Here is a 12591-nt window from a genome sequence, read left to right as displayed (position 1 = left end):
TGATATTGGTTTCCATTTAGCTTCGATTTCATGATTTCTGATGCACTTTGGCAACACAGTAAAAAATGTGTTGATGTGTGGTGACTTGCGGATTGCTTTTTAATTTTGCCTGAAAAGTTTTTTTGTAGTGAAAAAGCGGGTCTTTCTCAATTAAACTTAAGAAAAAGTAAAATAACTTCATTAAATAGATTCATTCTAAACACAAGAAACACCATAAAATTTAAGGTTAACCTCACTCTTTGCAGGGCTCCTCAAAACCCATTCCTTCTTCTGTCTCTTGCAGGATGGAGACGGTAGCCACGGATTCCGGTAAAATCGTTAAAATGGAGGTGGACTATAGCTCCATCTGCGACGCGAATATCCCGGAGTGTCAGAAACTTGCTAAATCGGGAAAACTACATGATGCCTTAGAGCAGTTACTGGCCCTCGAAAAACAAACAAGAACTGGAGCTGATATGATCTCTACCGGACGTGTTTTAGGTATGTAAAAGTGCGCACAAAGAGGACACAATGTTATGTTGCATATTTTTACTTGTCTTCAGCATACTGATCCTTCAGTACCGTCTATTATTTTCTAAATTAACATTACCTGAAAATGTACTTGATTTTGAGACTACTTAAAGCCTATCTACTCCACCTAAACATTTTCAATACTTTTGGTTTTTTTTTATTATGTTTTGATGATTTTCTTTTCTAACATTAACATGAGTTTCTAGTGGCTATCTGCCAGATATGTAAAGAAGCCAAAAACTGGACTGCCCTAAATGAACATATCATTATGCTAACCAAGAGAAGGTCCCAACTGAAACAAGCAGTGACCAAAATGGTTCAAGAGTGCTGCACTTACTTAGACCAAACCCCAGACAAAGAAACCATGATTAAATTAATTGATACTTTAAGACAAGTGACTGAGGGTAAAATTTACGTGGAAGTGGAAAGGGCTCGGCTCACTCACAAGTTGGCTGAGCTACGTGAAGCTGAAGGCAATATTCAGGAGGCTGCAAATATTATTCAAGAACTGCAAGTGGAAACATATGGCTCCATGGAAAAGAGGGAAAAAGTTGAGTTGATTTTGGAGCAAATGAGGTTGTGCCTGGCAAAGCAGGACTATATCAGGACTCAAATTATTTCAAAGAAGATTAATACCAAGTTTTTTGAGGATGATGGCACTCAGGATTTAAAGTTGAAATATTATAGGTAAAAACCTCTTTTAGTACTTTTTTGTGTTTAAAAAACAGTTTAATATTAGATTGATGATGGAACTTGACCAACATGAAGGCTCTTACCTCGCGACCTGCAAACATTATCGCGCAGTTCTAAACACCCCAAGTATCCAAGAAAATCAAGCTGAAAAACAAGCGTCTGCAAAAGCAGTTGTATTGTATCTCATTTTGGCCCCATATGACAATGAACAAGTATTTTTTTATTCCCTCTGAGTCTTTCCAAATATTTTAAAGTAAAATTTTTAGTCTGATTTGACACATCGAGTACTAACTGATAAAGTTCTGGAAGAAATCCCTCTGTACAAGTCTTTACTGAAGCTGTTTACCACCCCAGAACTGATCAAATGGTCGGGATTGTGTGAGCTGTATGAAAAGGAGGTTAAGTCTACTCCAGTTTTTAGTGGTGATGAGCAAGCTGCAAAGAGATGGATCGATTTAAAGTGAGTTGTAATAGAAAAACATCGGTTTATTTACGTTTATATGATTATATAAAGGTCGAGAGTAGTAGAGCACAACATTAGAGTAATGGCTAAATATTACACGCGCATTAAGATCTCCAGGATCGCCCAACTGTTGGATTTGTCTCCTGCTGAAACTGAGGAATTTTTATCCACTTTGGTGGTAAACAAAACTGTACAAGCAAAAACCGACAGGCCTGCCGGGGTACGTCAATGATAGTATTCCGAATGCATTATCAAAAAGTCTGTCTAGGTGGTCCACTTTCAGCAAGTTAAGGACCCCAGCGACGTGCTCAACGATTGGGCACGTGATTTGGCCTCATTGATGCAACTGGTTAACAAGACGACTCATTTAATCAACAAAGAAGAGTGCGTGCACAAGCATCTGCAGGCGACCAACGCATGAGGTCGACTCAATCCGTCAACCGGCTTTGAGGACAACATTTCCTATTTTTGAATACTGGTTAATAGTAGTCGGCAAAAACATGAGAGATTTTGTTCGGAGAAGAGGGTGACGGATGTGGATGTTTGAAATTATGCAGTTGAACTTTTATGCTCTTATTCAACTATTCCCATGTAATGTATATCTAATTAGTATTAATTGAGTTTTGAATTATAAAATGATTAAATCAATGTTCTTTTTGCATAAAGTAACCTCAACAAAATGTGCACCTCTTTAATGTGAAATGAATCTTCATATTTTTGTCAAGAATCTAAGATCTATTGGTTACTGATTCTTATTTTGAGCCTTCGAATATTTCTTCCGAATTCTGTCTCTTTTTAGCGTATTGCAAAATGTCTTAATAAGGCTAAGACAGTAAATGAAATCGATCGTTTTGCCGCCTTTGGTACAGTGTCTGAATTCGTTATTGGACCTCTTTATTTTGTATAATCAACACGTTAAATGATGATATGACGCAATTCTAGCGTCACAAGTATTGAAATATTTTACTCCCTCTCAAATTTCACAATAAAGATTACAATAACATTCAACACAATTATTCAGGATTTGATTAATTTTGTCAATTCTAATATCAAATGTGCTTTTTAATCTGAAGTAAAACTCGAAAAGCAAACTAAAGAATTCCTTTATGTTGTTTATTACCACTACATTTAATCATAGTTATAAAATATTCTGGCGTGTTATAAAAGACTGCTTTCTATTGCACATTAAACAACCTTTTATCTTTATTTTATTTGTCAATCTTCTCTTGAGAAATAGTATAAAAAGGTGCGTGTTGTCTCATTAAAAAAATTTCCAAACCGTTTTGAATTTTATGCTTTTTCGCGGGACAAAATGGCGGCAACAGAGGTAAATAATGTCAAAACTGCGATTGCGCCAACTAAGGGAAGGGATTTTAAAAAGCGGGTAAGTACTAATCTAACCTCACTTTAATTCTGTTATATTACGTGCTGGTGGAAGAATTTATTGTGTAATAGTTTAAGTAAAAACTAGAGCAAATGTTGAGGGGAACTGCAATTTTTCGGTTTGTTATTGTTTAATAATTGTGCATTTGTTGCTTGGGTACTGCCAACAAAAGCAGTTTATTTTCTGCTTCTGTATAGATATTATATTGTGTTGTGTTGCAGTTGTAGCAAAATTAACTTCAGTTTGTATTTTGAGCAAATTAAAAGGGGTTTAGAGAGGTATTTACTTGTTGTTTACTATGCATGGTGCCCTTTTATTTGTGGCATTAGGGCGAAATCAAATTAGCTAATTTAAGATTTTTCAGGTATCGAGTTTTGCCTCACACTACCAGAACCACTCTGTCCCTTAATCACTATACTTACATAATTTACCAAATGTTTTCTCAGAGACTTTATAGCTGTATTGTTATCTCTAAAATAGAAAATTGAAGTTATCATAAAATAGTAAAAATGCATATTGAGCCCAAAAGAGGTCCTATAAGTTATGTGTTGCGTTTTTCTAGACTATCTTATATGTGCTCCTTTCCATTATAGATGGACGAGCCATTGCATAGTGGGCCTTTACCTCAAGCTGGCAACCACCCAAAAACCCTTTGCTATTACTTAATAAAGTTCCTCAGTTATGTTACTGTGGAACCAACTATGGCTTTCTACATGATGGCCTTTATGATAACCACAGTGGTGGAACAATCATTTTTTGTTTACAAGGCATGCAAAGTGAATCATGGCTACAATGAGACTGTTTGCACCCACATCAATGAGGAACAGTATGAGAATATCACTAAAAAAGTTCAAGTTAGTATTTATTACATTCAATTAAGTCTGATTTAGTGTGTCAAGTATATAGGTTAATCCATTAAGCAGCAATCATTAAGTAGAGATTTGAGCACACTTCAATAAAAGTTTGATGATAAGAGATTATTTAATTATTTTCAGATAACAGTCTCAAATTTTCATTTATGGAACGATATAGCTGGGCATGCTGGTCAAATTATTTTGGCCTTTTTCATGGGTGCCTGGTCAGATCGGCGTGGCCGCAAAATTCCTCTTATTATGGGCCTCATTGGGAAATTTTATTACTCCACTATGGTGGTAGTTAACAGTATTCAAACCCATTGGCCAGTGGAGTATATAATTTATACTGCCACATTGCCCATGGCTTTCACTGGTCAGTATTAGCAGCTGAACCTCAAGACATAATAAATATACTAAGGCGGTTTTAGGGGCTGATGTTGCAATTTTTGCTGCAGCTTTTACTTATCTGATAGATATTAGCAGTAATAAAAATCGTACTCTTCGAGTGACGTTATTGGAGGTGTGCTATTTGGCTACTATGCCTATAGGCACTGCTTTGGGGGCCTGGATATATAAGTACATATAATCACTAAAAGTGGGCATGAAAATGAATTTATTTTTTTTTTGCAGGAAGGTGGATAGTTCCTACACAATAATGTTCATTATCAACGCGAGTTTATTGGCTATAGCCATAGTGTATTCGTTAGTGAGGCTTGAGTGGCGTACGACTACCACTCAACGACCGGTCTCTGAGGCCCAAAATTTGTTTTTGGATTTCTTCGACTATAATCACGCGATAAACACTGCGAAAACTCTAACTAAGAGGTTCGTTGAAGAGTTTTAGGGCCTATAGGTCAAAGGGTTGGCAACTTTACCAAATGGCAGATATTCAAAAAAACGTTGAAATTAAAAAGCTCTTGGATATTTCCTTCCAGATTAAGTTGCCACCACGTTGATCTAGAGATCCTGAGTCTGATAAGTGGCATTATACATAAAGTTCCCTCGCAGTCGTCCTAAGAAAAAGCAAACTGTTTTGCTGTTGCTAATCGCAATAATGGCGGTCTACGTGTTCCAAAGAGACGAACGCAATATGATGTACTTATATTGCCAGCTGGTGTTCAACTGGACATTACAGCAATACAGTAATTTTCGTATATTCCAAAGCACGCTTCAAGACGTGGGATTACTGGTTTCAGTACCGGTAATGAGTCGATTGCTCGGATGGAGGGACAGTATCATTATCATGTTGGGGGCCATGGCTCATTCCGTGGCCAGGATCTTTTACTCTGTGGCCGCTGCTCCTTGGGTGTTTTACATTGGTACAAACCATCACTTTTATTTGAATGTCATGGTGATTTTAATATAATTATAGGAGGTGCTTTTGCGGCCTTTGGACCAATTGTAGCTCCAGTAGTGCGCTCGATGGTGTCCAAGATGGTGGAGCCGTCAGAAAAAGGTATAAATAGTTAAAGCCATGCAAACAACTGAAGCAATGATTTGATATTTTAACAGGGAAAGTTTTGTCGGTTTTGGCCGTAGCAGATAACGCAATTCCTATCATTAGTGGGGTGTTGTACAGTCAGCTATACAATGCCACCATCCATACCCATCCAGAGGGGATATATTATTTGACTATGGCATCGCAGGTTCTAGTGTTTTTGTTCGCTTTGTAGGTTGCTATTATATTAGTCAATAAGCACTATTTTTGATCTATGAATATTTTTTCATAGATATATCCACTTCGCCACTAATAGAAGGGACGAGACGAAAGGTAGGGGCCAGGAAGATGGGATTGATGACAATCTTGATGATGATCAGGGTGCAAATGACGAGACATAGTCTTTTAGTAAGGTATTTTTGCGACTATTGAGGCGATTAATTAGGACTTAAGATTAATTTTTACACGAATTAAGCTCCTTTTTTTTGCCCTCAAGTTCTGTTTTAATTCGAATCCAAACTTGCAGTTGCTTTCATTCCTGCCAGAATTACTTGTAGTGTAAATGTCTTATATACGCGAGTCTCCATAGAATTTTATTTTACGAATAAGAGACAACGAGTAAAAAGTCACAAAGACTGGAATGGAAAAATCCATTATTTTGCACAATAAGTTATATACCTACGTAATACGCAATTTCTGTACCTATTGATATTTTTAAATCGTTAAGAAAAGGATTTTCTTTTCAACGAGAGTTTAATTCCTCACAAGGTATCTGTTCATAAGATAAACACATCCCCAAATTATCCTCCGGAGAAGTGTTTGTGTTGCTAGGGCCGAAATGTACAGCAATATTGAAGGGCTGCACGCTGCTCTCTATCCTGCAAGGACTGATTCCCGAAGGGCATAGACTGGGGCCGCAGTGTTCCAAGCTGCAACTGCTTGGGGCCATTCCGAGGAAACCAGGCTGAAATGAAGGAATAGTTGGAAGATCTAGTTGTAAATTTTAAATTATCAGTTTTAAAGCTGATACCTGATCCTACTATCCTGATCTACCCCCCTAATTACATTACATACCATCAAAAGCTCGTCCGAATCACACGGCAAAACAATTTTGTCGTTACAAAACTCTATGTCTCTTGAAATCACCTCCGAATTGTCATCGCCTGATCCTTCCTCTGCAATGTTGAAATCTATTCCTGTAAATGGAAATATTAGTTTCTGAGATTTCTGAGCTATTAAAGATGTCTTCGCATTATTCTTCATTGGCATACCTCCATTGTTATTTGGAGCAATACGAAAAGCATTTTCATAACACGGTTCATACGCGATACTGCAGAATCCTTCCTCTTGTCTGATGCAAATGTTGTAATCTTGATTAGCCAAATGCCTTCCGTTATCTGCAAAATTTAACGTTTGTACCACTCCGGAAACACCTGAAAATACAAAAATAATGTGGATACGTAGATGAATTTTGCTTTGTGTGGTTGATTGTTACCTGTGTGGAATTGCAAGCATTCAGGAGGCGCCTGCTCGGTGAAAGGGATTTGGGTTATGATCACCTCCCAGAACCTGCTCACTGCCTTTTTATCCAAGCTCATGCTGATCTCGATATATTCCAAGTTTTCCACATTGAAATAGACTAGAAAATTCGTTAATTTCGAGGCTTCAAAAGATTGGTTTGATATTTACCATGCTGTCTGTTATTTAGTCCACACATCGTAACTTCCCTGGAGGAATTTGAGGCCTTTATCGTAAACACATCTTCTTCACATTCTCCTGTACTCCTATTGGGTTGTCCCTAAATTTCTTTTGAAATTAAAAAAAAAACCTTTAATGTACCGCTCTGAAACCTACCAGATTAAAGTGAATAAAGTCGAACCTTATCTGAGACACTTCAGACTCAATTTTTGTTACTTTAACCCCGCAAGAGGACATGCCTGAGGTCAAATCTGGATAATCGGGATTAACGAAATACGTTAGATTGTTGGCTACTTCTTGCCCACATGTCGCTGTAACTATAATCAAAGCTAATTATCATAATTACTGCCATATTACTGCTACCTACAGACGCAGCAAACTCCGAATCCCAGGGCGCAAAAGCCGTAGGATTTGCCCTCTTGTATCCTGCATTCGTAGGTGTTCATGCAAATGCCTATGTAATGGTTTTCGTGTTTACCTAACTGAAATGTTATATATAATTCTATATTTACCTCGTCTGCGGCCGTCGTTCGCTTTGCATTCCTCCACGAAGGGTACCGGAAAGAAATTTAAAACTACACAAAAATTATGCAAAACATGAATTTTAAAGCCTTTTATCCTTACCTCTAGGAAGCCTTTCTAAATCCCCAAGAGCGCTCAATTTATTCCCAACATCTTCCCTCCATATATCCACATCTGCTAGTAGCGGTACCGATAAAATGACCCGTACTAAAATCAGGCGGGTCAACAGGCCATAGAACACGTTCATTTTCATCTCTTGTTTTTGCCAAACTAGACCACCTCTTTTTGACCATGAAAAAGGACTATTTTCCGGTTATAAATTTCGGAGCACCCACGGAATATACCGCGCGTTTCTTGTATGTGATGCATCTGAAGGAATTGGGGTCAATCTGAACTTGTTTGCTACCGGGTTAATGGTGACATCGGAAGAAATAAAACCGCGCTTATTTTCCTTTTTTTGTTTCATTTATTTTTAAATCTTATTTCCAATAACACATACGTAGGAACCCTTTATGCTCTCGCTCCGCAAGAATCTAAAAACTGTAACTAAACCCGGCAGTGGGGCCATTGAACGCCACCCTGGATGTCAGGTGAGCAGCTGAGGGGGCTTGGGGAAGCAGCGGCTGCGGTACTAGCTGTCTGGCCAAAAAGTTACCGAGTTGTGGATAGTTGGCTGCGTAAGGTCCAGTGGCAAAGTACCCTCCGGTAGCGGACGATTGTAGTTTCTGTAAATACTCTGCCTGTGGTTGCTGTGTTATATATTGTTGCTGAGGTTGCAACGCAGGATATTGTTGCTGAGGTTGCAACGTAGGATATTGTTGCTGAGGTTGCAACGTAGGATATTGTTGCTGAGATTGTAATGCAGGATATTGTTGCTGAGGCTGCAACACAGGATATTGCTGCTGTTGTAGGTATTGTTGTACTAGAGGATTTTGTTGCTGTTGGGACAAGAACTGTTGCTGCTGCTGCTGTGGCTGTGCTACAGGATATTGCTGTTGCGGCAGATATTGTTGCTGAGGCAACAAGAATTGTTGTCGAGTTTGCGCCAAAGGCAGTTGCTGTTGTGCGTATCTCTGCAATTGTTGGTCGTTGTTTTGCAACTGAGGATTGGCCGGGAATTGTTGCACCGAAATATACTGTTGCTGTTGCTGCTGCTGCTGCTGCTGGTTGGCGTTGGTCGTCACCTGAAGCCGTTGCAGCTGATCTTGGGCCCCTAAAGAAGCGTCATTTCAGAACTGAGTTGGAACCTTAATTGAAAACTTACCAATGTCCGGTTTTGCTCCCTCCAGGTTCTGAGGCAGCTGTTTAAGGTTCGCCGGTTGGATCGGTGTGGCTGGAAGTTGAATTTCGTTTAGAGCGGCTCCGTACGTAACCAAAGGGGAGTTGAAGGAGATGTGGGATACATCTGTAGAGGCCGAATAGCGGGTTCCCAGGGGGTTGGTCGCTGACGGGGCAGTTGGCGGCTGTTGCCCCAGTGCTGCTGACCCCCAAACTGCCATCGTCATCAGTAACTAATAATCGGCCAAGAATCTTAACAAATAACTCCAATATTGAATGCTCACTTACCTTAGCAATCATTATCGCATCGGAATCGATAACAGCACCCAATTGGCACAGTGCATCTGCCGCCTAATTCTTTATATACCAGCCTCATTCGGAAAGGGGGGTACCCGAAAAAGGCGTTTGCCAAAGAAATGTCGCACTATCAGTACTTTCATTTTCATCGCTAATCGTCAGGTATTTTTCGAATAGTACGTTTGAGCGTGCTGTTTAGTACTGCACTCACGTTTGGTTTGCTTAATGAGTAGGTACCAAAAGCGATGGTCCCGGGTTATGTAACGCGATGGAAATGCAAAGGCGTGAGGAAATTTAGCGACCGTTTCACAGGCTTAAGCGGATTAAGCGTTCGGGATAATCGATAAATTGAATAGAAAATGACGACATGCCTGAGGATGTTCGTTGTTACTGCGAGCACGTAAAAATCTTATTTCTCAGTACCATCGATTTGGCAAAGGAATGTTAAGTTTTTTATTTGGGCATTGTGCAATTTTGTGGGTACGAACACGTTCTGTGTCTAGCCCAAGTGCCTCATGGAGTGGCATATCAAACGGCAATTACGCAAAGCAATTGCTTTGTTTCTCTTTAAGTCCGAAATGTACCGTTTGCAAGCGTCCGTTCGTGAAAGGTCTGCAAGTTCATTATTGCGAGGATATTTTCCATTCTAGGCGACGAAGTTTTGATAAGATCGAGCTAATTGAAGGCACGAAGAGGGCACTAGGCGCTGTTCTGCTCGAAGCGGTCATGAGGACGAAACCGGCCGCTTTCCGTCTTTCTACAAGAAGTCGCTGGCGCACAATCGACGGTAAGGTGAGTCACGCAAAACCCTTTTTTATGATAAAAATATTTATTGAACATTTTTCTGTTAACAATACAAAGAGGTTTAAATGCAACATTACAGCAAAAAATACACATACAATTATTAATTTATTACGCTCGGCGGCAAGTTTTGCTCCATCGCAACATCCTGTATTAGAGTGTGAACCGCCGGTTGCTATAAGAAAACGTTAACGGAACTTCCCAATATTCGCCTCCGCGTAGTTCAAATCGCAACAAATTCTCTATTACAATATACATATTTGCGCTACAACGTAACCGAATTTGTCAACCTTCAGTCTAATAATTAACAAAAAAACTGCCCAACAACAACTATTGATTAATACGATAATAATAATTGTAGAAATAAATAAAAGTACGTAACTAAACTGGAGGATAGAAACAAAACTTACAAGTAGGAAACAAAAAAGAGGGATTTGAACTATTACTATAGGAATATACTTTTTTTGAGCCTCGGTGGTTATATAAAAAAATTATATACGTATTATGTAGTAATGTTTTTTATATAAATTGAGTTGTAAAAGTGACGAATGAAGGCACTTACAACGGTAATTTGGGCACCTGCACTCGTCAAAAAAAGGACTTAAACATTTATCCAATAATAGTTACTATGAAGATTATAAAACTTGCTTTTAGTAATTTATTATAGTATACATTTAGTTAAGGGATATAGTATACTCAAAGACCGCGACAAGTTTCTCACATTTCTCACAGGAGTTACAATATAAAATTACGACATAAAAATACTGCGTTGACGTTACTTTGGGTAGGAATCGAAGGTTTGTTTCAGTTTGGCTTCAAACAATAATCATCATTAACTAAACAGCGTTTGACCAATGCAATTGGCCCGGTCAACACCGAAATATGTCCTAAGTTGCATTCGTTAAAAAATTCTCTAACTGTTGCTCTTGACGGCGACAGGTAAAGGTCGCGGCTGTTGCAAATTTGCGGTATTTCTTCTTTGAACAGGCACCACGCTATCATCTTACAATCAGTGTGAGAGTACTAATATCTGGCAGTGATACGTAGTAGTAGTCTGTTGAAAATGCTGTAAAAAGTCTTATTGTTCAATAAATAGCAGAGTGGCATAATGATTACAACACCCGCGCGTTTGCCCTCACCGTCAAAATCCAGATTATCAACCAACTTTGCCTATAGTAGACGACTTGTTCACTCAACAACAACCGCTAAATAAATAATTAGATTTAAAATGCCTTAAAGCTAGAATAATCGACGGCCTACAAGAGCTTCCTTCCTGATGTGCCTATCGAGGAGGCCTTAGGCCGCCACTGAATATATTTACCTATCGAAGACCTTTTGTGTAGGTTCGAATAATCGAGAATTTTTGTGTGTTTACGTAGAACAGTTTTCCTTTTTTCTTGTTTTGGGTGTTGATATGTTTGTTTGGCGTGGGTGGTTGTTTTTTTTTTCTTTTTTCTTAATTTAGCAGGTAGAATCGCGTTCCGTTCTAGCTCCAAAAATGCCTAAAAACTGGTGCCATCTTGGAAAATAAAACAACGCTTCTTGACAAAAGGGCGTTTGCATTTATGTCGATTTGTGACCCTGCTTCAGTTGAAGACGTCGAGGGTCCTGCCTATTAAAACCCGTTAAAAACACCCTCGTGAACAGAAAGTCTCATTCGACCTAGTTTCTTCTAGTGTGATTCTGCGCGAGTGTCGAAATAAACGCGTACGCAATTAAATTTATCCTATAACGAAGATATGTATCATAATATAAAAACGGATCTAGAGGCTTACGGTAGAAAAATTTCAGTCTATCTGAGACAAATAAGAGCTTTAAGGATGATATTCAGCCTCTCCTTCGCAAAAACCTATTCAAGTCAAATCTCAATATTATCGAACAAAACTGAAACCCAGTTTAACATTAAGCGCCTTCATAACTATCCAGGGACTAAAGCCAAACAAAATTCCACTAAAAAAAATCTCTATAAATTTGCTCAATTAACAGTAGCACTGTTCCCGCTACTGCTGTTCAATGCAGTACCGTTGTTAGAGCCTGCCCTGCTCAATTCTTCGCTCCGGATAAAGTCAATGTCGGCATACACAAAAGTGGTGGCTGGACACTCGTTTAAACCAGTTTCGCTCGAATTCCTCGGGCTGCGGTCTTCGCCGTGGTCGGTGAGGTCTAGACTGGCGTAGTGTAACCTCACGATTTGCTGCTGAGGCTCCGCGTGTGCCGAAGGCGAGTCGGGCACGCCCACCACTGTCGAGGTAGAGGAACTTGAGGAGTAGACACTTGACGAAGAACCTGTAAATTGTCGGTTAAATAAATCAATTTGGGAGCGTCTTCGGAATTCCGACCTAATCTGGATGTCAGCCCTTCGGAACAAACCGACGAAGGTCGAGAAGAGCCCTTTTCCGAACCTGTTGTGGACGCGGGTCTTTGGGCTTGAGTATTGATCATGTCGGAATTCGATGAATTGGGTCTCGAAATTTTCAAGGTCCCACCGGGTGATTTCAGTCTATCGTACGTACGAGATTCCTCGCACTCCATGCTCGCTGTTTCAAGAGTTTTGTCATCTGCAAATTGGAAAATTCGTAATGAGGTAAAGCTACAAGAGAATTTCCTTAAATTTAGAGAAAAATTGAAGGATCTGACAACACGGAGCACGGTT

The 12591-nt window shown here is 39.3% G+C and overlaps 5 protein-coding genes across 11 annotated transcripts in view; 2 read left to right on the top strand and 3 right to left on the bottom strand.

Moving 5' to 3' along the window:
- The first annotated feature begins 65 nt into the window (after positions 1–65).
- Rpn5 (regulatory particle non-ATPase 5) lies at positions 66–2167 on the top strand. Its single transcript, XM_066390632.1, has 7 exons — positions 66–225; positions 284–480; positions 717–1197; positions 1250–1415; positions 1470–1663; positions 1718–1886; positions 1935–2167. Exons 2-7 carry the CDS (start codon positions 285–287, stop codon positions 2085–2087), a joined length of 1359 nt encoding a protein of 452 aa, XP_066246729.1. The 5' UTR covers positions 66–225; position 284; the 3' UTR covers positions 2088–2167.
- A 296-nt stretch (positions 2168–2463) lies between these two features.
- Positions 2464–6301, top strand: LOC136409142 (probable peptidoglycan muropeptide transporter SLC46). Its single transcript, XM_066390504.1, has 9 exons — positions 2464–3050; positions 3644–3904; positions 4046–4277; positions 4333–4480; positions 4535–4729; positions 4913–5223; positions 5277–5360; positions 5417–5573; positions 5635–6301. The coding sequence occupies exons 1-9, from the start codon at positions 2979–2981 to the stop codon at positions 5741–5743; spliced, it is 1569 nt and encodes a 522-aa protein (XP_066246601.1). The 5' UTR covers positions 2464–2978; the 3' UTR covers positions 5744–6301.
- LOC136413189 (uncharacterized) lies at positions 6085–7911 on the bottom strand. Its single transcript, XM_066396584.1, has 9 exons — positions 7665–7911; positions 7553–7615; positions 7408–7494; positions 7197–7357; positions 7032–7140; positions 6838–6981; positions 6614–6775; positions 6417–6538; positions 6085–6306 (listed from the first exon to the last, which is right to left on the bottom strand). Exons 1-9 carry the CDS (start codon positions 7813–7815, stop codon positions 6085–6087), a joined length of 1221 nt encoding a protein of 406 aa, XP_066252681.1. The 5' UTR covers positions 7816–7911.
- A 43-nt stretch (positions 7912–7954) lies between these two features.
- Positions 7955–9334, bottom strand: LOC136409299 (antigen LPMC-61-like). Its single transcript, XM_066390750.1, has 3 exons — positions 9129–9334; positions 8827–9073; positions 7955–8775 (listed from the first exon to the last, which is right to left on the bottom strand). Exons 1-3 carry the CDS (start codon positions 9138–9140, stop codon positions 8096–8098), a joined length of 939 nt encoding a protein of 312 aa, XP_066246847.1. The 5' UTR covers positions 9141–9334; the 3' UTR covers positions 7955–8095.
- A 613-nt stretch (positions 9335–9947) lies between these two features.
- Positions 9948–12591, bottom strand: part of chico (insulin receptor substrate 1 chico) — a 38083-nt gene continuing 35439 nt past the window's right edge. For all 7 annotated transcript variants that reach the window (XM_066394363.1, XM_066394371.1, XM_066394379.1 and 4 more), the window contains 2 exons: positions 12278–12496; positions 9948–12224 (listed from right to left, as the gene is read on the bottom strand). In XM_066394363.1, the coding sequence (XP_066250460.1) occupies positions 11914–12224; positions 12278–12496 (530 nt within the window). In that variant the 3' untranslated portion in view covers positions 9948–11913. The remainder of the gene's footprint in view (positions 12225–12277; positions 12497–12591) is intronic.

Source organism: Euwallacea similis, chromosome 1, assembly GCF_039881205.1.
Source record: "Euwallacea similis isolate ESF13 chromosome 1, ESF131.1, whole genome shotgun sequence".
Classification (NCBI taxonomy): Eukaryota; Metazoa; Arthropoda; class Insecta; order Coleoptera; family Curculionidae; genus Euwallacea; species Euwallacea similis.
The sequence above is the reverse complement of the archived record's forward strand: the minus strand, read 5'-3'. Positions and strand labels throughout refer to the sequence as shown.

Coding starts and splice junctions, on each gene's coding strand:
- Rpn5 (XM_066390632.1), top strand. CDS start 285: ATGGAGACGGTAGCCACGGATTCCGGTAAAATCGTTAAAATGGAGGTG. Junction 1,416..1,469: donor CCCCATATGACAATGAACAA/GTATTTTTTTAT, acceptor TAAAATTTTTAG/TCTGATTTGACACATCGAGT. Junction 1,664..1,717: donor AAGAGATGGATCGATTTAAA/GTGAGTTGTAAT, acceptor GATTATATAAAG/GTCGAGAGTAGTAGAGCACA.
- LOC136409299 (XM_066390750.1), bottom strand. Junction 8,776..8,826: donor GGGAGCAAAACCGGACATTG/GTAAGTTTTCAA, acceptor ACGCTTCTTTAG/GGGCCCAAGATCAGCTGCAA.
- LOC136413189 (XM_066396584.1), bottom strand. CDS start 7,815: ATGAAAATGAACGTGTTCTATGGCCTGTTGACCCGCCTGATTTTAGTA. Junction 7,495..7,552: donor GAACGACGGCCGCAGACGAG/GTAAATATAGAA, acceptor ACCATTACATAG/GCATTTGCATGAACACCTAC. Junction 6,982..7,031: donor ACTAAATAACAGACAGCATG/GTAAATATCAAA, acceptor CGAATTTTCTAG/TCTATTTCAATGTGGAAAAC.
- LOC136409142 (XM_066390504.1), top strand. CDS start 2,979: ATGGCGGCAACAGAGGTAAATAATGTCAAAACTGCGATTGCGCCAACT. Junction 3,905..4,045: donor ATATCACTAAAAAAGTTCAA/GTTAGTATTTAT, acceptor AATTATTTTCAG/ATAACAGTCTCAAATTTTCA. Junction 5,574..5,634: donor CTAGTGTTTTTGTTCGCTTT/GTAGGTTGCTAT, acceptor ATTTTTTCATAG/ATATATCCACTTCGCCACTA.